The 23,373-nt window shown below is 34.3% G+C and overlaps 1 protein-coding gene across 1 annotated transcript in view; it reads right to left on the bottom strand.

Annotated features, from left to right (window-relative positions):
* Window positions 1-5,219: 5,219 nt before the first annotated feature.
* The window catches only part of LOC126740740 (ATP-dependent (S)-NAD(P)H-hydrate dehydratase), a 65,228-nt gene continuing 47,074 nt past the window's right edge, over window positions 5,220-23,373 (bottom strand). Inside the window, exon 4 of the mRNA XM_050446900.1 lies at window positions 5,220-5,599. Coding sequence (XP_050302857.1) covers window positions 5,354-5,599 — 246 coding nt within the window. The 3' untranslated portion in view covers window positions 5,220-5,353. The remainder of the gene's footprint in view (window positions 5,600-23,373) is intronic.

Raw genomic sequence — 23,373 nt, 5'->3', positions numbered from 1 at the left:
GATTCTGGTAGGTTCCTCCACAAGCTGCGTAAGCCCGCATATGGTGGCAAATAGCTCAGCTTCTCGTCCTTCATCGTCGTTCTTGTTGCAGAAGCGCAGCCAGTTGATATTGTGAACGTTAAAATCACCCATGACGATGATTTCTGCGCTTGGGTAGTCAATTTGCAGTTGGTTAATGCAATCAACCAGGTTCAAAAAGAGCCGTCTATATTGGGTGTCGCTTGGTGGTCTGTAGATACAGCAGATAAATTTCGTGGCTCCACTGGCTATTATTTTGAACCACATAACGTCGAAGTCTGCAGGTTCAAGCGTTTCCTCCCGCTGGCAACTCAAATCGCTCTTGACAAATACTGCCAATTCAAAGTTTAGTCGAAATCGGGTGTGTAGATCGTATCCAGGATAAATAAGGTGAACATTTGTTGTTGAAGGTTTCACCTTTGTTTCTGCCAATGCCAGAATGTGAGGCTTATTTGATTGCAGGTGTTGGTGTACTGCATTAATATTGGTGTTTAGGCCTCTGATGTTGCAGAAATTGATTTTTAGGCTTTTAAATCCGCTTGATAAATCCCCCCGACCAGCCTCCGCCCGGAGATCCGAATGGGAGGCTAGTTTACCTCCGGAAAGTTTTGGTCGTGAGGGCGCCATCATGCATTTACTTTTTTTCTCCATTTCCCCTTTGGAAACCGGACACATCGACATGGCGGCGAAACGTGGGTTCCATGGAACCACTTCACGCCGCCTAAGTCCTATGTGGTGGTATTGAACCGGGCGATGCAAGTGGACAACATCTACCACCAAGAAGGTTGCTCTTTTAGTCGCCTTTTACGATAGGCAGAGCATACCGGAGGGCTATTCTACCCCGGGCCTCCCCGGGGGGAATCTTGGTTTCATAAAACTAAATTCTTTGCCACTGGTCTTCGGGAAATATCTCCTGAAATATTTGTTTTCATATTTTTTCCAAATACTACTCAATTAGCAATTTTTCGACGCGACAACGTTGCAAACAGCTACTCCAAAAATAAAACCTTTTTGAACAGTCCTTAGTTGATATTTGTTTAGTAAAATAGTAAATTATACGGGTAAAATTGCCGTTTTGAACAGGGCCGCCTGTGTGCAACTTGACATTTGCCGCCCCCCTTTTTTGCTGCTTCAAAAAAATTATTTCACAAAATTTATAGAAGATACATACTTATATAGTTACTTTTTAACATAAATATTTATTTTTTAATAATGTTAAATATAGGTATTAGTAAATACATAAGTCCTTAAGTTAAGTCCTTAGTTTCGGAAAACTTTTTGACAATGTCTTTAATATCCAATGTGGCACACACTTCATGTTCGATAGACAATATTGCTAAAGCTGATAGTCTAGTTTGCGTCATCGAAGATCTTAAATAGTTTTAATTAATTTTGAGTTTTGAGAATGACCGCTCACCCGTAGCTACAGCAACCGAGTTAAAAATATGCGTATGACTGTGGTTAGGTTTGGAAAAGTGGCTATAAGATTGTTTTCGTAAACGTACTCAATAATATTAAAAGGACTTTTTTCTGTATCTAAAATAGGGTTGTATTACTTTAATTTCTTCATATAAATCGATTGCACTAATGTCATTCTCTTAGCAGTTTATGTCTGTAAGGGCTTTATGTATTTTCTCACAATTTGTTTTAAGTTCATTATCGTTTTTAATTGTAGTTATGTCATATATCACAATAAAAATGTCTGTGTGTTGTTGAAGTAATTCAAATCGTTCTTCAATTGCCGTTATGGCAGCGTCTAAAATGTTAAAGTAACAATTTACATTAAGTGACAATTCAGGAGAGAAAATAGGTTCGTCGGTTCCTTCATACTGAAACTGTGGTTTTTTTTTTCTTATTCGTTGGGTATCAGCGCTGGGGAAGGCTTCTTCAATGCTAGCTTTTGTAGCTATCTCTCTTGATTCACTTAAAAAAAATTTGAAAATGTTCATCCGAACGTTTAGTTATAAAATATTCTTGTAAATTATTTAGTGCTTCAAGTGAAGATTTAGCCTTGTCCAGTTACGTCAATCACAGGAGAAAAGCCTAAAAAATATTCAAATATACGAACTGGTGGTGAAGTTGAAACACACCTTATTATTATTGTTATTTGTTCCGTGTGCGTTATATCTGGAGTGCAATCTAAAATAATGGAAAAATATTTTGATTTTTGAATTTGGTTTAGGATAACATCCTGCACAGAGTTTGCGAATAAAACAATCAATTCATTTTGATGTTCCCATCCTAAATAATGTGGAGTATTTATATTCTTAGATTCTACGCGACGAAGATGTTTGATAATACAGTGTCAAACTTAGAAATCATTTCAACTAACTGCAAATAATTTCCATTATTTTGTTCAAATAATTTACTGGATGATCCTCTAAAGGCTAAACATTGTTTGGATAAATATTTTACGATTAATACTAATCTTTCAATAACAGAGCCCCAATGTTTTTTCTCCATTTCATATAATTTTTGATGAGTAGAGTTAACGGTTAATCCCTTTTTTAATGCTGCAGATAGTTCAAACATTGTTTGGGAATATTTTATTTGAGCCGCACTCGATTCGTGTCTTTTTAAAATAATAGCTAAATGTTGCCAGTCGCTTACCTCACTAGATCCATTTAGAGAATGTCGGTTGCTTTCATCAGAATAAAACAGTTTACACGGTGCACAAAAAACACTATTTAGTGATACTGAATAAAGTAACCACGGGCGATTATTTTGTCTTGATTTGGTAATGTGCGATAATAATAAGTTTCTGAAAATTTTCTGTTATTTGTATCTCTGGGAAAGTTAAAATTCATAACTTGCGGAGGAAAATTTTCAATAACAAATTGAACTTCACTAGGATTAATTTTTGCGGGCCATTTTCCGGGATCATTCGAAAGTAAGAATAAGTTGGTGGTTTTAGCCGTTTCAGCATCAGCACTTGTGTTGTCATCTAACTCCCCATCACCCTCTGCAGAACAAATCATTTGTTTTGAACTTGTTTCAGCATTCTGGACTTCTTTTTCGGCACCTTCACATTCCATAAAAACTTCTTTTGAAGTTGAAGGTTGTAAATTCATATTTGGCGTTTCTTTACTTTGATCTCTAGTTTTAATTAAAAATGATTCCAGTGCACCGCTAAGTTTTTTTTTCTCTTCAGTTTTTGCATCTTTTTTCTGCCTATATTGAAAACCCGAAAGTCGTTTTCATTTTCGTTCAGACATTTTAAAATAATCACTTCACAAAATGTTAAAAAAAACTGCCGACGCGAACGCGACCATGTAATAGGTATATAATTTAACAAAAAAATACTCGTGTAATAAATAGATTTTAAAAGTTCTTATTTCGTCACGGACTTAAACGTACGCACAAGTCAGTTGCCGAGAAATAACTAAAACAATGATCTCATGCACTCGACTACATTATTTTATAAAAACACCTAAAGCCGAAAATGCCGTCCAAATGAAAAAAAACTTCCACGAATTGCGTTTCTTTTTACCAGGCCGATAATGCGCCACGCCAGTCGCACCACAAAAACATTATAGAAATATAGGTTATTATGTTATAAAAATAATAACTCTGTTTGGGTTACGATAAAGATGAAATGAAAGAACCATAAGAGTATACATTAGGTATATAAAAAGTATATCAGCATTTTACTTACAGACTAAGGTAGAGTAGGTAATAAAATATCGAATTAATTATTTTTGAAATTTTAGCGTTTGCAGAATAATTGAAATCATAATGATTTATCATTTAATTTATTTATTTTAAAAAAGTATTATGTATATTATTATCAGTGGTCTTGTTTGGCCGCCCCAAATGTTGGCTGCCCGTGTGCGTTGCACACTTTTCACACGTGGTAGCGGCGGCCCTGGTTTTGAAGGATTTACAAGTACTTAATTTATAAACGGAAGGTAGTTTACTGTGAAAAGGTGTTATTATAGCCTTTTAAAGCAAAATGAAAATATTATCCCAATAATTCCAAGCAAAAAATGAATTATAAAAATCTACATTAAGTGGTTATGTTGAATTGAATATTTTTTCTTCCTCTTATTCTCTCTACCTTTGTTTTTCATCTTCCGTTTATAAATTAAATGCTTATAAATTCTTCGAAACTGCAATTTTACCCGTATAATTCATTATATTAAACTACATACAAAAAAATATTAATTAAAGACTATTCAAAAGATGGATTAAAAAGGTTTTATTTTTGAAGTAGCTGCCTACTGAAGGTATCTATTAGTTTATTGTTAAAAAAGTAATTAATTTTTCTGGCGTTCTGGCGTCCATCCGTCCAAAAACCAGTAACTCTAAAATGTTGTAAAAGCGTTTAGAAAGTCAACAGGTAGTCACTACGTAACGTTGAGACAACCAAAAAAATCTCTTTCAAATTGGGGTAAAACGAGGTTGCCTCTACGGTTAAGACAACGTAACAATGCAACGTTGCCTTACAATTTGCAACGTTCTCGCCCTCTTAACGTGTCAAAAAACTCCCTCTACAGCGAAAAATGCTCAACACAGACGATTAGGCAATAATAGCCATTGGCTAACGATGAGGTAACGTTGTTACTTACTGGGTTTTTGATTCGAAAAATTGTACACGTCTGCACATCGTTGTTTTAAGCGTAAATTATTACTGCTACCATCTATACTAAAAAAATACATTGTAAAAACAGCAGAATCCTACAACAGTTGCGACACAGGCGCAGTACGTCGAAGGTTGGTCGAAAAAAAACGTCGTTGTAAAACCAACTAAATTTTGCACTGAAAACAACATGAAAATAAGAATAATCTCAACTTAGGTGACTACAAATTGTTACTTGGGTAGTATCAGTTTTATGGTTCATAGCCAGTTCCTCTCCAACACTTCTACTTGATCGTGTGGAATCAACTTTTAAGGCACTATAAACCAATTGTTCCAGTCGTTTTTGCTCCTGGACCCTTTCGATCAGAGGTTCTTGCTTTTTAATTTGGCATTTATAACAACTTTGAAGGCATATAATTATTGAAATATAATTGAAAACAAATCCATATATTGTACTGACGAATCACCTCAATAGAATCATTTAATATATTTGAACTTTTTCAGAAGGAGTATAAACAGCCATAATAAGTTGAGAAAAACAATGCAGACCGCAGTCGCACAGCAAAATGAGGTATTAGGCTCCCATAATTAATCTATATGAATAAATAAGAAACTAAAAACATAAATCAACAAATTTTTTAAACTTTATTTGGACTCAGAATAATTTCAGACAATATTTCCCATAAACTATTCAAATTCTTAAAAATGCACTTTAATACAAAAAGAGTTTAGACCAACACCATAGTATACACGTTATTAATTAATTTCAAAATGTTCCTTAAAAATTTCTGGTATTTCCTGAATCATGTCGGTCACCAGCATGCTTCTACCATGTTTACTAAAAGCTTTGGCATTTGACTCTCTCGTAAGTTTACTAGCGGCATAACACGCCACAGCAGGATCCCATTTTTTCTCCAAAGCCCAAGCTAGAAAGGTAGCCATACTACCACCGAGCATATCTCCTTGACCGCCGCAACGACGTCCTGATCCTCCTCCGCTTATCTGCAAGTAATTAATAGTAGTAGTATTTGAAATATTGCTTATATTTAAATTATGCCAAAATTAAGCAATAAAAAGAATTTGCAAAAATTTAACCTGAAAAGGCTAATAAAGTGATCGGATAATTCAGATTAAAAATCATTCGTAATTCGATTATGAAAATAAATCGGTAGCATTCGATTATTATGCAAAAAATAATTCGATGGAAAAATTAAAAGATGAAATATAATGGTCATGTCTCGTTCGCGATCACTTACAAGTCGGTAATCGGTTTGGTTTTCGGTTCGGACTTTTTTATTGGTCAATTGAGCTTTGTTCTATATCCGTTGTTTATTTATATTACACCGCATAGCTGTATTATTATTTGTTACCTTTTTTGCCGGCTCGAAACCGACGGCATTCACGGAATTTATTGTATCTCTTGGTTAGTCGAAAATATACTCTCGTAAATTCAGGTTGTGTATTATTTCAAATTAAATACATACACATCATTGGCGCAGTCGATCTTACGGACCTAAATTGTTAAAAGTAGTCGGTGAAAATGTCATCTTTTCTCGGAAATTTAAGTACGTTTGATCCGGAAAAGTCGGATTACGCGATATTTTCCGAGCGGCTAAAACAGTTTTTCGTGGCAAATGGTATAACGGAGGACGATAAAATGCGTGCGACTCTTCTAAATACATTAAATGAAGATTGTTACGTGTTGCTACGAAATTTGTGTGTACCGAAAACGCCACCGGAAGTGAAATTCCAGGATTTGGATAAATTGTTATTAAAGCATTTTGCTCCAGTGCGGTCCTATTTTTCGGAGAGAAGTAAATTTTACTCTGCTCAAAGAGAGCCCGGTGAAAAAGTGTGTGATTGGGCAGCTCGTGTGAAAAATTTAGTGAGTAATTGCGGATTTGAGGCTACATTAACTCTCAGTACGCTAATGAGAGATATTTTTGCGATCGGTATTAGTGACGTGCGTTTTTCCGATCGCTTGTTTGAAGAAAATGCCATCAGTAGGGACTGTACGTTTCAGTTTATGGGAAACATTGCTTTGGCAAAGGAGTCTGCTGATCATGAAAAGCGCGCATCCAAGGAGTCTCAGGCCCCGATTAAAACAGAACTAGAGGAAATATATTATAATCAAAATCCAGGTACCTCTCGTAAAAATCGGGGTAAGTCAAAATCTAAATATACTTTTAAAAGAGACCACCAAGAAAAAAGGGCTCTACCAAAATGTTCGGTGTGTGGGCGTGCAAATCACGTTTTTTCTAACTGTGCTTATCGTAGCTGTTTCTGTCACAAATGTGGAATCAAAGGCCATTTGGCACCTATGTGCAAGAAGGTATCAGGTCATAATTTTTTGCAAGAAAACCTTTTGCAAGACTCATCTGATGAGAATGACGAGATGTGCTTTAACATTAAGAGTAATTCTTCATCATATTATAATAAGTTGCGTTATAATTCTGAAGGTAACGAAAGGCCTATAATTATTAAGCTATTAATTGACGGTTTACAATTGGATTTTGAAATTGATTCTGGATTTGCTCATGCGGCTATTTCTAAAAATTTGTATAAACATTATTTTACAAAATATGATTTGATTTGTAATGATCTGTCTCTTAAAGATTATGTGGGTGTATCATTTAACCCCTTAGGTTATCTTAACCTAAATATTATCTATGACGACAACAATTACATTTTAAAAACGTATGTCATTAAAAATGGAGGACCTCCATTAATAGGGCGTAACGGCTTAAAAATGTTGAACATTGGTTTATGTAAAATAGGTAGTAACAATAGTAATAGGTTGTTAAACGTAAATTCGGAGACCAAGCTTCAATATTTATTAAAACATTTTGGTCAAATTTTTGATGGTACTCTGGTACTCTCAACAAGTTTAAAGTAACCCTTAAGTTAAAGGAAAATGCTATTCCGCGATTTTTTAAACCACGTCCTGTTCCAATCTCGCTTAAGCCAAAAATTGACGAAGAATTAGATCGTTTAATTAAAAATAAGGTATTAATTCCGACAGAATTTTCTAAATGGGCCACCCCTATTGTTCCCATATTGAAGAAAAATGGTGGTCTAAGAATTTGTGGAGATTTTAAGGTAACCTTGAATCCACAACTGGAATTTCAACAGTTTTCGCTTCCGCGAATAGAATATTTATTTAGTCGGCTGGAAGAGGGTTTAAAATTTTCAAAGATCGATTTGTCGGAGGCATACCAGCAAATTCTTTTGGATGAAAATTCTACAGAGTTGGTGACAATCTCTACACATAGAGGTTTATTTTCTTATCAGAGGCTACCCTTTGGCATTCATTGTGCACCCTCCATATTTCAAGTTATTATGGAACAACTATTTAACGGTATACCGGGCGTTATAGCGTTTCTTGATGATATTCTAATAACGGGAAAAAATGACCTTGAACATTTAGAGAGGTTAGAACGGGTTTTTACAAAATTAAGTGAATGCGGCCTTAAAGTAAAAAAAAAACAAATGCAGCTTAATGCAAGACTCCTTGACGTACATGGGCCATCGAATCGATAAATTTGGGCTACATAAAACCCAAGAATGAGTAGAAGCCGTCATTAAAACTAAAAATCCTTCAAATATTACAGAACTGAAATCATTTTTAGGGGGGTAAATTATTATGTTAAATTTTTACCAAATGCATCAACAATACTCTTCCCCTTATATAATTTGTTAAAAAAAACGTTCCTTGGGAATGGTGTACAGAATGTCAAAATAGTTTTTCTAAAATCAAGGAAATGTTAATTTCTCCATCGGTTCTGGCTCATTTTGATCCCAAAATACCCATTAAACTCTTGGTGGATGCTAGCAGTATAGGGCTTGGAGCGATTATTAGTCATGATGTGTATGTATTTAATTTGAAATAATACACAACCTTAATTTACGAGAGTATATTTTCGACTAACCAAGAGATACAATAAATTCCGTGAATGCCGTCGGTTTCGAGCCGGCAAAAAAAGGTAACAAATAATAATACAGCTATGCGGTGTAATGTAAATAAACAACGGATATGGAACAAGCTTTATCATGAGAGTATGGGCTAAAACGGGAAAAGCGAGGTTTTCAGCGATTTCTGTGCCATTTCTTTTCATTTTCATATTTTTAATGATTAATAGTATAGATTTTTATTTATTTTCTAAAAAATATTCAATGTTTAATAATAATAAACATAATACTGGTATTATTTGTTGTTATTAATTACTGTAGGGTGTAGGACGAAAGTACGCGACTTTTAGATACCACTAGAATAAAACCGCGGCTCGGTTCGCGTGGTACTTAATTATAGTGGCAAATCAGTCTTGAAAGAAAAAGGAGAAGCCGACGAAAACTAATCATATGCTCATATTTGATTAAAACTATGCCTAAATTCCCCCTGGGGTTAAATAAATTCCAATGCAAATATTTACGTCAATCCTTGCCACAAGTGAGAAGTTGTAAGTCCCCAAATGAACAGACATTCATTTTTATATGTATAGACTCAAGATTGTAACTGAACTAAAAGTAAATATAAAAGAATTAATTCATTTACTTTCTTTGAAGTCTTTTATTATTTTTTTAAGAGAAATAAACATATTTTATTTGGCAAGTAATGATAATATAAAATCATATAATGTAAAAAAACAAACAAATCAAACAAATAATTTTTTTTAAATAAACAAGTTAATAAAATCTTAGCTAAAAAAAGGAAATATCTTTACCATACCTATATAAAAAATATATTTTAATTCGTAATAAAACTAATTAAAAGCATGAATTTAGAAAAATTATGTAATCTAAATTTTTGGAGAATAGTCTACTTCTTCTTTGACTGGTTATCTGTCCTGCTGTTGCAAAGACTCTCTTTGAGTGTAGAAATGTGCACGGGCCACAAATATTTCATCGTCATGATATACAATTCTGGCATTATTATTATATTTGTTTTCTAGAAATTCAAGACATTTTTATTCCTTTCTAATGGCGGAATCTCTAAATATTGCCTTGCCATTGGAGTAGCAATTGAAAATGGAGTAGTTAAAAACTTCATTGATTTCACTTTCTTATCAAAATAATACCAAATGCTTTCCACTTGTTGTTGCTCATGATAATGATAAGAATGTTCTTCCGGTTTCTTAGGAACTTCTGCTTCAATTTCTTTTATTTAATTTTCCCTCTCTTTGGATAATTATATTTGCGTATTTATTTAAGTAAAGGGCCACACAATACTTACTATAAAAACTACTGCATAAAATAAAGACCCAAGTATCTACGAATTATAAGTCTTGTAAAAGCTCTGCCTCTGGAAATTAGGGTCAAATAGAAGCTTTAAAATTTTCAAATGACAGGTAAATTTAATTCAAATTTAGGTTGTTAATTATATATCTTTAATTGGGGGAAAAACCGCAAGGTTATGAAAACATCAACACTACAAAAAAAACGAGCTATTATACCATGGTATCACTTAATAAAGCTTATAAAGAAAATACAACGAAGATAAACCCACCTTATTGTGATCACAATTTGGTTTACACTTCTGCCGATATAAAAAAATAAAAAAACTGTGTTATCACAACTTTTGTGTCGATAAGTAATATTTTAAGCACTACTTTTGAATACTTAATTTAAATTACAAAAAAAAATATATATTAATCTTTTATTTTCAGCATTCAGGCTGCACCAAATTTACAAAAAAAAACGACTTATCTGGAAACCTGGGACACCACAACAGACTCAAGGAATCGAGGACACCATCAAACAACTGGACATATCTGGAACTTCATTATACCAAACTAACTTTCATCCAATCTGGAAACCGGAGACCAACGAGGAAGAATAGAACTGCTTTGGGTCTTTCTTTTCACCCTATCCTTCAACCCTAAAATACCCCAGTAACTTGGTATGTTACCCATGTAACTTTTGTCATAAATTTAAGAATAAATATTTAATTTAAATTTAGAGTACTTATTTAATTATTTAATTTGTTGATTGACGAAAAACAAAGAAAAACACAAAGTCACGGTCTCACAACATGTAATTAAACGGGCTACACGTGTTTCGCTCTAGTTAGAGCATCATCAGGCCTAAAATAAAAATACTACTTAAATAAAACTAAAAACTTACATAAAACAATAAAAAACCTTTAGAAGCCATCCACACACTTCACAGTACATAAATAAACAATAATTTTAAGGTTATAATTGTACAAAGCAAAAATTAAAAAATTAAAAAGTGGAACGCAACAACATAGACTCAACGAGAATCGAACCTGGTACAACAAGGTTATAAGTATAAGTAGTGTAAAACCTATCGGCTATACGGACCTAATGCTAAAACAACTTAACACGTTAGCCAATGTAAATTGAAGAAAGTGACTACAAGGAAAACGATACTTAGCTAAATTAAATTGTTAAAAATTAAATTAGGTTCAAAAGTAAACACGTCATTCACACACACGAGAACAGGACTCTTTTTAGCTTTTGTAATTTCCATTTTCTCCAGAAGGTCAAGCTTCTTACCTTTAGGGCATTCATGAAGCATTTCAGCTCCCACCCCCGGAGAAAAATTATGAGTAAAGGCCAGCAAATGATTCGCAAACGCTGATTTGGTATCACTGACATTGGTATTTTTAAATTTTTCAAAAAGCGCTACGTGTTCTTTAATGCGTGTAGAAATTTTTCTTCCAGACTGGCCAATGTATACTGCGTTGCAATCGTCACATTTTAAAGAGTAAACTCCCGATTTAGAAAGGATGTCTGCCTTATCCACTCTACTGACCAATTAGTTCTTTAAATTATTGACTGTCTTAAACGCAATTTTTACCTTTAGGGATTTAAAGAATCTTACTAAATTTACGGAGATAGAACCAAAAAAGGTCAAGGATCTAAAGGAACTTATTGAGTCGTTATTATGAACAATATTGTAGGTCAATTTATATTTATTTAAAAATTTGTAATAAATTTTGTCTATTAAATGAAGGGGAAATCCGTTGTTGAGAGCAATATGTTTTATAATATTCAATTCTTTAGCGAAAGCTTCTTTTGACAAGGGGATATTAAACAATCTATAGAAAAATGAATTAAATGAGGCAAATTTATATGAGTAGGGAGAATTTGAAGTGTACTGAATTACATTATCGGTAGTAGTGGGCTTACGATATATTTCAAAAATAAGTTTATTGTTGCATTTCTTAACTAGAAGGTCAAGAAAAGACAAACAACCATCTTTTTCTTCTTCGATTGTGAATGAAATGTTAGGGTGTAAGGAATTTACGAGACTAAGAAAATTTGGTAGGTCTTCCTCCCTACCATTGCAGATTATAAAAATGTCATCCACATACCTCTTATATATCGTTAGGCAATCTCTAAACCTACCCTCAACTATTTCTCCTTCATGAAAATCTCGCCAGAAAGACAAGAACCCATAGCCAAACCTGAGACCTGCCTGAAAATTTTATTGTCAAACTGGAAAAAATTGTGGTTGATCACTATATCGAGTAAATCTAAAAGACCCTCAATAACTATACGACTAAGAGATGTTTTTAATAGGAGAGTTCTCACTAACTTTAAACAATCTTTGGGAGGGATGCTGGGAAAAAGATTTTTTACATCTAAGTAAATAAGTTTAGATCAATGAGGGATAATAAGATTTTTCAAACTGTTGGTTAGATCAACAGAATTCTTAGTCGAATAAATACTTTTAAAGTTGGTCACCTCCCTGAGAACATTATTCAACCAAGAAGAAAGATTATAGCATGGGGAGTTAACAAAGGAAACCACTGGTCTTATGGGAAAATTGGTCTTATGGATTTTGGGGAGACCATAAAGGATCGGAGTTCTAGGATTCATAGGATACAGTTTTTCTTTTTTAGTGTTAAAGAAATCGAGAGTTTTTTTTTTTTATGGTTAACACAAGCACAAGAGGAAAGTCCTATGTCACTCTTGGAGTGGTGCTTGCGCGAAGATATTTGTGGGCATTTATCTTGAATCGCTGCAGGTTGTATGCGTCGGGAAATATGTGAGGTAGAAGCCCGTTCCACAAGGAAGATGTTCTCCAGATGAATGAGTCCCGCGACGTCCTTGCGGTAGGCAGGTGAACTCGATGTTGATGAGCCGCAACTGCTAGACGCGTCCTTCTTGCCGGAACAGCCCTGGGTGAGATCAGGCCTGCCAGCTCAGAGGAGCACTTACCGTGATAATAACGGTAGAATAAACAGAGATCAGCCACTTTTCTCCTGTGCTCCAGACTATCCAGACTATTTGTCAGTTCTGGTTTGTCGATAAGACGAATAGCTCTCTTCTGTATAGAATCTAGCAGCTTTAAACTATGCTTGGGTGCAGAGCTCCAGACATGCGAGCAGAGTTTTTTGGAAGCTGCCCTGGCGATCTCGGCAACGTGGTCTTGCCAGGACACACTGTTGGTGACTTCGACTCCTAGAAGATGTAAAGATGATTTCATTGGCAATGTTTTCCCTGCCATAACCAGCTCCGGGCCACCAAGGTTAGTCTTCATCGTAAATACTGCAGCCTGCGTTTTTTTAGCGTTAAAATTGACCAGATTGTTATCGCCCCACTCCAAGATTGCGAGAAAATAGATTTGTTGCTCTAATATCGTTGTTGGTTGAAGCTACTTGTTGCTGCCTAAGATTCTGAGAAGTTGCGGCTGTCGTTGGTTTGGCGGACTTAAATGTGGAAATAAGTGTGCTATCGTCCGCAAAGCTGTAGTTTGGATTGACAGTGGTTCCCAGCAAATCGTTGATATATATCAAGAAAAGGGTGGGGGATAGAATGCATCCTTGAGGAACTCCAGCGTTAATGTTAAATTTGTCGGAGAGGTGTCCATCGACGGCTACTTGGATTGTTCGTTGTTCAAGAAAACTTTTGATCCAATTCAATAATGAGTTTTGTATGCCGATTGAGGAGAGCTTGGTTAGTAGTCCCTCATGCCACACTCTGTCAAATGCCTTGGAAATGTCAAGAGCGACTGAGCGGGACTCGCCGTGCTTCTCCATGGCCTCTGTCCACAAGTGTGTGACGTAAGCCAGAAGATCGCCGGTGGATCTAAGCTTTCGGAAGCCGTATTGATGATCGCTGATTAGTCCAGATGATTCCAGATATCTTAACAGTTGTTGGTTGACTGCTTTCTCCATAATCTTCGATATTACTGGAACTAGTGCAATCGGGCGGTAATTGGACGGCATCGTCTTCTTACCCTTTTTGGGTACAGCTTGCACTTGAGCAGTTTTCCAGCTTGTTGGAAATGAGCCCTGCTTATACGATGCCGTGAACAGTCTACATAAGGGAGGAGTCAATTCGTCTGCACAACGTTTTAGTACTAGGGCTGGAATTCCATCGGGTCCAGAAGCTTTGTTGGTGTCTACGCTTTTAAGAATTTTATTTATAATTCGTTGGGGAAACGAAATTTCTCCCATCGATGAATTCACTCTTGGCAAATATGGCGGTGTTTTGCCTTGCGAGTGCAGAGTAGAATTGGACGCGAAGAGTTTACCCAGTAAGTTGGCTTTTTCCCTTGCTGTTACCGCGATAGAACCATCATCTGCTGTTAGGGGTGTCAAGGCCGGCTTAGCAAATCCTTGACTAACGGCTTTCGATACCGACCAGAAAGATCTTGTTCCATTTGGGCAGTTTATTTTTGATCCTGTTGTTGTGACTCTCTTTGCATTCATCAATAATTCGCTTGCAGCTATTTTTGGAGGTTAAAAAGTTCCTCCAATTTTCGGTGGAAGGATGTTGACGCCATTTGCGATATGCTGCGTTTTTAGTCTTTACTGCCTTTTTGCAATTCAGGTTGAACCATTGCTTGTTGTTTGATCTGCATTTAGTAGAAAAAGAGATATAAGTTTCCATTCCTGCCAAGATCGTCTCTGTAATTTGGTTTGCACATTCTGAGATGTTATTGGTTCTAAAGCAGACTTCTTTCCAAGGGAATGAGCGATAAAATTCCCGAAGATAATATACCTTCCGCGGCATCGGAGGATCCTGCGTTTTAACATCCAACTGGCAAGAGACTGTTATCAATTTGTGGTCCGATGTTCCTAGGGGGGCCTGTACTGATACAGCGTACGAGTCAGGGTCTGAAGCCAAGACCAGATCTAGGACACTCGCGAACTCGCCGTCTCGGTCGGGGATTCTGGTAGGTTCCTCCACAAGCTGCGTAAGCCCGCATATGGTGGCAAATAGCTCAGCTTCTCGTCCTTCATCGTCGTTTTTGTTGCAGAAGCGCAGCCAGTTGATATTGCGAACGTTAAAATCACCCATGACGATGATTTCTGCGCTTGGGTAGTCAATTTGCAGTTGGTTTTGTGCAATCAACCAGGTTCAAAAAGAGCCGCCTATATTGGGTGTCACTTGGTGGTCTGTAGATACAGCAGATAAATTCCGTGGCTCCACTGGCTATTATTTTGAACCACATAACGTCGAAGTCCGCAGGTTCAAGCGTTTCCTCCCGCTGGCAACTCAAATCGCTCTTGACAAATACTGCCAATCCAAAGTTTAGTCGAAATCGGGTGTGTAGATCGTATCCAGGATAAATGAGGTGAACATTTGTTGTTGAAGGTTTCACCTTTGTTTCTGCCAATGCCAGAATGTGAGGCTTATTTGATTGCAAGTGTTGGTGTACTGCATTAATATTGGTGTTTAGGCCTCTGATGTTGCAGAAATTGATTTTTAGGCTTTTAAATCCGCCTGATGAACCCCCCCGACCAGCCTCCGCCCGGAGATCCGAATGGGAGGCTAGTTTACCTCCGGAAAGTTTTGGTCGTGAGGGCGCCATCATGCATTAATTAATGAGAGTTAAGCTACATCTGTCCAATGTTTGCTTAACTTTCGTAAAATACGAATTGGTGGGGTCTCTATTAACTGTAATGAATCCCCGGACAGACCATCAATAGATTATTGTTTTATGTAAGTTTTTAGTTTTATTTAAGTAGTATTTTTATTTTAGGCCTGATGATGCTCTAACTAGAGCGAAACACGTGTAGCCCGTTTAATTACATGTTGTGAGACCGTGACTTTGTGTTTTTCTTTGTTTTTCGTCAATTTTGTATGTTGGTCTCATAGAGAATAATGGATGAGATTTTTGGATTTATTTAATTAGTTGTAATAAAATTTTAGACGTAAGCTATTATGTAATAAAATTATTCTTTAGTCTCAATAAAATGTACAGTTAATATCAAACTTCAAGATGAATAAAGAACTTATTTTTAATATTTTTGGCTTATTATTTATGGCTTAATATTAATAAAATTATTACAAAAAATAGGTTTATCTTTTACTTACACAATGGTGGAATTTTGTGGCTTTTATATACCTTTTTTTTTACACTTCAGAATTCAGCAGTGGAAAAACAACAGAATTAATAAAATTATTCTAGCTTTCGAGTCCTCCAATATACATTGATTTATTTAAGCTAAAAAGAAATTTAAACCTATTATAGTCACCCAAAAAAACCAATTAAGCTGGAATAAAGTCTCAAAAACTTACCGAAAGATTTTCTATGCTACTATAAGACCAAAACCATTTATCCTGACCAAAGTCAGCAAATGAATTTCAAAAGAACTCTTACAGAGATATAATTAATTTAATTTGCTAATTTTGTAGCTATTAATCCACAAAGGAACGCAAAAATTACTAAAGCGTTAAATTGCCACAAAACAGCGATTTTAGTCTGTACTAGTTGCACAGAAGTGGATCTTGGCAGAAAATGTCCGATGCTCGGCGGTTTACCGTGAGCGAAAAACCCAAAAAAAAACGAAGAAAGCGTACAAAGAATGCCAGACTAGGATTCTTTTCAAACGAATATTATTTATATAGGATGACTGTGAATTAAATAGTAATATACAGTTCGATAATTTTTAATTGTTTGATTAAATAGTTAAGAAACTTTGTTTTTAAAGAATTAGATTAATATACAGGGTACCTCCGATTAAGTCAGCACTATTGGTATCTTTGTTAATATTTAAGATACAGGGTCAGTTAAATTAGCAAACTAGTAGGATTTTTTCTGTTGATTAAAATGGTGAAAACAGAAAAAAAATTGAACATCGCGTTTTCGAGGAAGTGTGAAAAATGTACTTTTGTTAAATGAAATCCCCTGTATATTTTTACATAAATCAAAAGATAATAATTTTCTTAATCAAAAAGTTCATTTACACTAATAGCCTAAACCTAAAAATAACAAAGTTATAGCGATATTAATAATTTTGTCAAATTTAGGCAAGTGGGCTTTGAAATAAATAACATCAAGTAAAACTACTAATTTACAATCAATGAGAAAAAACATCGCCATCTTGTTCAATACATTTTTGAGCACACTTAAGCACACGTCTTGTAGCTTTTAAGATTGATCTTCTATCTATTGATCCAATTATTTGCCTAATATGTGTTTGAAGTTCATCAACGGTTCTGTATTTTTTTTATATACTTCATTTTTTATATAACCCCAAAAATAAAAATCTAGAGGGGTTAGGTCTGGTGACCTAGGTGGCCAACGAATCGGGCCACGTGTCGCAATCCATTTATCGTCAAACAGTCTATTAAGTAATATTCTTACATCATTTAATTGATAGGGAGGTCCTCCATCCTGTTGAAAATAGATTTGTTGCCGTCTCTCCAAGTTAACATTATTCAAATAATCTTCCAGCGCTCCAGATAATATGAGATCAACATAACTTCTTCCTGTCAAAGTGCCATCATAAAACACAGGTCCTATTACTTGGCTTCCTATTAAGCCGCACCAAACGTTTATACTACATTGATTTTGAGGATTTCTGGGATCAGCAAGGAAAAGATTTTCTTAGGACCAATAGTGTACAAAACATACCTTTGTTTGAAAAATTAGCTTTGTCGCTCCAAATTATACGGTTTAAAATATTATTATTAGCTTCATATGCATTACGTAACCAGTTGCAAAAAGCAAGTCTTCTTTCGTTATCGCCAGGCAACAATGTTTGTACTGGTCGATACTTATATGGCACAAATTTGTGTTTCTTTAAGACCCGCCAAATTGTTACTAAGCTCTTGCTAAATCTCTAGTTGAGTTTTCCATATGAGCTTCAAAATATGCCAAAATAGAAATTTTAACATCCTCGCTTACTATAAATTGGTTCCTCCTTCTAGTTCTTTTAAACACGTTTTTGTTACTTCAAAATTTTCTGTATAGAATTAAAAAGTATCTACGGTTTGGCAAGTTACGAGTCTGGAATCTCTGGCGGTACTCTTCTAGCGCTCTGTCACTTTTTTTTCGACATACAAGGTAACATTCTAACATATCACATTTTTCAATATGCGTAAAAGGTATTTTACTAATTTAGATTTTACAAAAATCACAAACTTTGCTAATATGTAACTGTCAGTATTTCTTTATAAAATAAAGTATAATAATAATAAAATCTCTACGGCTACTGTCATTTTATTATTCACACAATGATTTATTTGTTTTGCTCTCAAAAAGTTCAAGGTCAACTTGCCTACATTTGGCAAAATTATTAATATCGCTATAACTTTGTTATTTTTAGGTTTAGGCTATTAGTGTAAAAAAACTTTTTTATTAAGAAAATTATTATCTTTTGATCTATGTAAGAATATATAGGGAATTCCATTTAACAAAAGTATATTTTTTACATTTTCTCGAAAACGCGATGTTCAATTATTTTTTCTGTTTTCACCATTTTAATCAACAGAAAAAATCCTACTAGTTTGCTAATTTAACCGACCCTGTATCTTAAATATTAACAAAGATACCAATAGTGCCGACTTAATCGGAGGCACCCTGTATAAAATAGTTTAAGCAAAAATCAACCGTTACATGGTTTGGAATAAATAACCTAAACAGTTTTTTGGCTCTCCTGTATAATTATAGAAATTCGCTCTTTTTCCAAATTACTATCGATATGAGCCGATATTCTCTGTGTACCCACCACAGCTTAAATAATTACACAGCTGGAGCACTCCCTCATTTTTACGTATTTGGGCAGTTTGGCGCGCAAGACAGTTCTCGGTCTAAAACCTCTCAGACACCCGTCAGTGCAGTGCAGCAGGCGAACTTGGTTAGCGTGTATGCGGCAAAGCGATATTTATGTGTTCTTACGTTCAGTTGCCAGTGACGGAGTATAATTTAGTTTTTTTTTTGGGATTACATTATTTGTATTAATAACTATTATATACTTTTGTGTTTTGTGTAATGGACATTATGGAATCAAACCAAAAGCCCGGAGGCCTGACTTGTGCGGCTAAAAACTGTCCAAATAAAAGTTATAACTGCAATAAAAGTTTTTTTAGATTTCCTACTGATCCTACCAGGTATGTAGTTTTTGTTTCTGAATTATATAGTAGGTATAGATGCGACATTTTCTTAAAATAGGTATGTTATGGGTTATGGACAATGTAATTAATCTTATATGAGAAATTTTAACAAAAAATAATGACTTACATGCATTAAACCATGCATTTTAGGAATTTTTTTATTGATATTAGGTACCAACCTATCCCATCTCAACCCAAAACCAAAATCAAACAATCCAAAACCCTTATACCCATTTTACAAAAATACGCTATCAAGCTTTTAAGTTACTTTTAAGGTTGGGTTTACTGGGGTTGTGGTTTAAGTTGGTTATGATTTAGATAATTAATAGGTATAGGTAGGTAATTTCGCGTTAAAATTAATCACTGTCTATAACCAGTATTCGGAGTATTATTAAGAATATATTTATACTCTATTTCAGAAATGTATAGAGTAATAAACTGGGGAATTCCGCTCTGTTTGGCTAAATTAATAAGGTTTTATTGCTCTATATACATTTCTGAAATAGAGTATAATATAGGAAAGTGGCACTGTTTTCCGCTCACGATCCTCTTATAATATTATTTAACAATATTAATAATATTGAGTAGGTTTATATTATAGGCATACAAATTATTAGATGTATATCATTTCATGTTTTTTTTTCTATTTAAGGTCTAGATTATGGGTTATGGCCAGCGGAAGAGGCGATCTGATGTCCAAGTTAGATAGCCTGAATAAAAGCTACCGACTTTGCAGTGAACATTTTGAAACTAAAATGTTTACGAACAAAGTTGAAAGCAGTTTAATTCCTGAGGCTGTTCCAACTATTTTCTCAGCAATGGAAGGTTCTTCAAGATTTTCAGCATCGGATCATAGCTATAGCCGCCTATCTCTCCAAAACTTAATGTTGAACATCGTTGTTAAAAGACCATTAGAATCAGTAGAAGCAAATACGTGCCCCCCTCCAACTAAAAAAATACGAATTCTCCAGGATATTACGATTCGTCGCAAGTATGTGATTATGGGATTAACATTAAAATATACATTAATCACTTTAAATATTTTTTAGATGATTTTCCAAAGGAAAATACACAGGATCATCAGGCTGACTTGTGGCAGCCACCACCGGCGTCGCTGCCACTACCTTCCCCGACAATTTCAACCCAGACCTCTTCAACGTTATCCTATGCGAGTCCCAGAAAAAAAAAAAGCGTAAGACACCTAATTAATCAAAATTCCAGAATGAAGAAAGAAATTGAAAATTTAAATACAAAACTAAATAATGTGCTGCAAAATGTCACATTAGATGAATATTTAGCAATGACGTATAAATTTTGTGAATCAGATATGGCTATATTTATCAACTGTCAAGTTAAACTAGCACAAAAAAATAAAAGAGGACGGCGTTATTCAGATGAATTTAAGCAGGAGTGCCTGAATATGTACTACTCTGGGCCAAAAGTATACAAATCTATTTTAATGAAAAAATGTTGCTTTCCCCATCCCCAAACCCTTTTTAAAATAATTCGTGGCATATCCATACGTCCTGGCCTACAAAATGATCGTTTATTTACAATGTTGCAGCAAAAAATCAATGGGTTTCGTGTGCAGGACAAATATTGTATGTTATGCTTAGATGAAATGAGTAATAAGGGTAATTTATTCTATGACAGATCATCAGATTCCGCTATAGGCTTAGCCGCAAATGAACAGGGTGTTCAAGAATTTAAACTTGCTTTGCATGCTACTGTTTTGATGATAAGAGGTTTATGCACTAAGTGGAAGCAGCCAATCGCTTACTATTTTAGTCACTCTTCTTATCCATCTCAATCACAAAAAATAATTGTTACTGAAGCGATTAGAGAGTTATCCGATATTGGACTAAAAATACCTGTTTTTACTACTGATATAGGGCCAAATAATTTGCAATTAGCAAGCAAATTAGGCAGTAAACGCAATAATTGTGACTTTTTTATTGCTGAAAATCAAATATCGTATTTTTTTGACATACCTCATATATTTAAGGCTATTCGAAATATGTTACTAAAATACAATTTTTTTATTGATGAAAATATTATATCATGGAAATATATTAAAATGTTTTATGAAGTTGATAAAAAATATTCTGTTTGTGCAGCACCCAAATTAAGTAACTCCCATATAAACCCTACAAATTTTGAGAAAATGAAGGTGAAGTATGCCACACAAGTATTTAGCGCCACAGTGAGTGCAGGAATAAATTTATATATTAGATTTGGTTACCTTCCCGCAGAAGCAGCTGCGACTTCTGCCTTTATTGAACGAATGGATCAATTATTTGATTTGTTTAATTCATCAAATATAACATCTTCCAAACATTTTAATATGGCTTTTAAGGGTACGCCAATGCAGGTTGACTTTTTAAATGATTGTTTATATTTTTTAAATAAACTAAAAGTAGTAGATAAAAATGTTGTTATAACTAATATATCTAATAATCAATGTTGTTATAACTAATAGAATTAAATCAATTAAATATTTAAAAATAACAATAAAAAGTCTGTTCTCTTTATGGAATCGCCTAAGCTCTACAGGACATTTCAAATTTTTGCTTACGAGGAGACTTAACCAAGATTGCTTGGAGAATACTTTTTCCAAAATAGACAGCAGAACGGTAATTGTATTAATCCAACGACAATTCAATTCTTTTAAGAAATTAATTGCTTGAAAATTGTGAAGCAGATATTGAACCGATTCTTTTAAGGCTTAGTAAAATACCTTTGGAAATACAGTCTGACAATGTGCTACAAGTCACAAAATATACTCCACAATTTAAAATAGACACTGACTACCAAAGGGATGATATATTGCAAACTCATTTTGTAAGATATGTATGTGGGTAAGGTAAACGTACCAATTATCGGCACCTTAAGGGTCTTATACAACGTTAACAAAATTTAAAATCACTAATTGAGTTAAGTATAATAGAAGAAAATTTAATAATGGAGGATTTTTAAGCTCTAAACAATATATTTTAAAATAAAATAATTTATTTTTATCTAACACTAATATATATTTTTATAAAAAATAAAAATCAAAACTTATCAACTGCTCCTATTATCGGCATAGCCCAAATGGCCCAAGTTCTAATTATCGGCACTGTTCGGCACCATTCATCGGCATCCAAATAATACTCGTAAAGGATTTTAGGATTAGGAAATAAAAAGTTAAATTTTCGTTTCTCTGAGAAAGGCTTTATTTATAACAAAAATACTTATTCCTACTTTTAAATAACTACTTATTTATCACAAAAAACGCATTGAAATTCCTCTTTATTGTCTTTGGTAAGGCCGACACATTCCTCGTGATAATACATTAAACACTTTGAACATAACCGCATATCAAGTTTGCGATCTGTGTCACAAATTGAACAATAGTTTTTTTTTGAACAAGGGTTTTGAAGAAGAGGGCACATTTTGTAATTTTTTTTCCTTTAAACTTCCTAAGTCGGCAGCCCTGCGGTTTGATTTTCGAATCACACTTGGTCCCGTAACATTTAGGGCTTTTTTAAAGTTTAGTTTCTTTTTAGTATTTTCAATCGCCGAATTTCTCTCTCCATGTTCCAGTTTCTTTTTATTTGTTAGTTCTCTATCAATTTTCTTTTCTTCTTTTTTTTCAAGGTCTCGTTTCCTTTGCTCTTTCGCCACCTCTTCCTTTTTCTTCTGCTCTTCTTTTCTTTTGCGCTCCATTTTTCTCTGATTTTTCTGTTCATCTTCAGTTTTCTTTTTTTCTTCCTTTCTTTTATGGTAATCTTACTAGCTAGCTAATGGGGGAACATTTTCATTTTGTGTTAAATCTGAGCAGCTCTTTATTGGCGTAATATGTTCTGGAATAACACATAAAGTTTTATCATTACTTCTTTCTTCCGTGCATATATTTTGTACTTCAATTAAAGTACCTCTTGATCGACTATTGGAACGTCAAAAGTTTGATCAAAATTTTCACTCTTGTCAAAGAGATCTGTGATATCAATTTCATTTTCTTCATCCATAGAGTGAAAATTTGTATTTTCCGCAATGATAAGAGGATTCTCAGTCAGAGTTTTAGCATTAGTTTGTATTTCTGTTTCCACGCTGGTTGATACTTTATTTCTTATTTTTTTCCACACATTAAATAAGTTTTTGTCTTCAATTGGCCCATTCCACATGCTTTCTGATTGGGTAAATAGGATAAGGGTGTCATTAGGTATCTCTTTTTCTTATATTTCTAAGCATGTTTTCAGCGAATCCTTATTAGTTGTGTCTGATATTTCTTCAACAATGTTTTCGTGTGAGGTCGGGACTTTAAAATATTTGGAATATCTAATATTTTCTGGATTAAATGGAACCCTACAGGTTCTAAACCCATTTTTAACTATATCCGGAAAATTATTCATTTTTTTTAGAGTTATTTCCAAAATTGTACAAAAAACATCCTTGGTCATCTTTTGTCCGTTATTC

This window comes from Anthonomus grandis, chromosome 9, assembly GCF_022605725.1.
Source record: "Anthonomus grandis grandis chromosome 9, icAntGran1.3, whole genome shotgun sequence".
Lineage (NCBI taxonomy): Eukaryota > Metazoa > Arthropoda > Insecta > Coleoptera > Curculionidae > Anthonomus > Anthonomus grandis.
The sequence above is the reverse complement of the archived record's forward strand: the minus strand, read 5'-3'. Positions and strand labels throughout refer to the sequence as shown.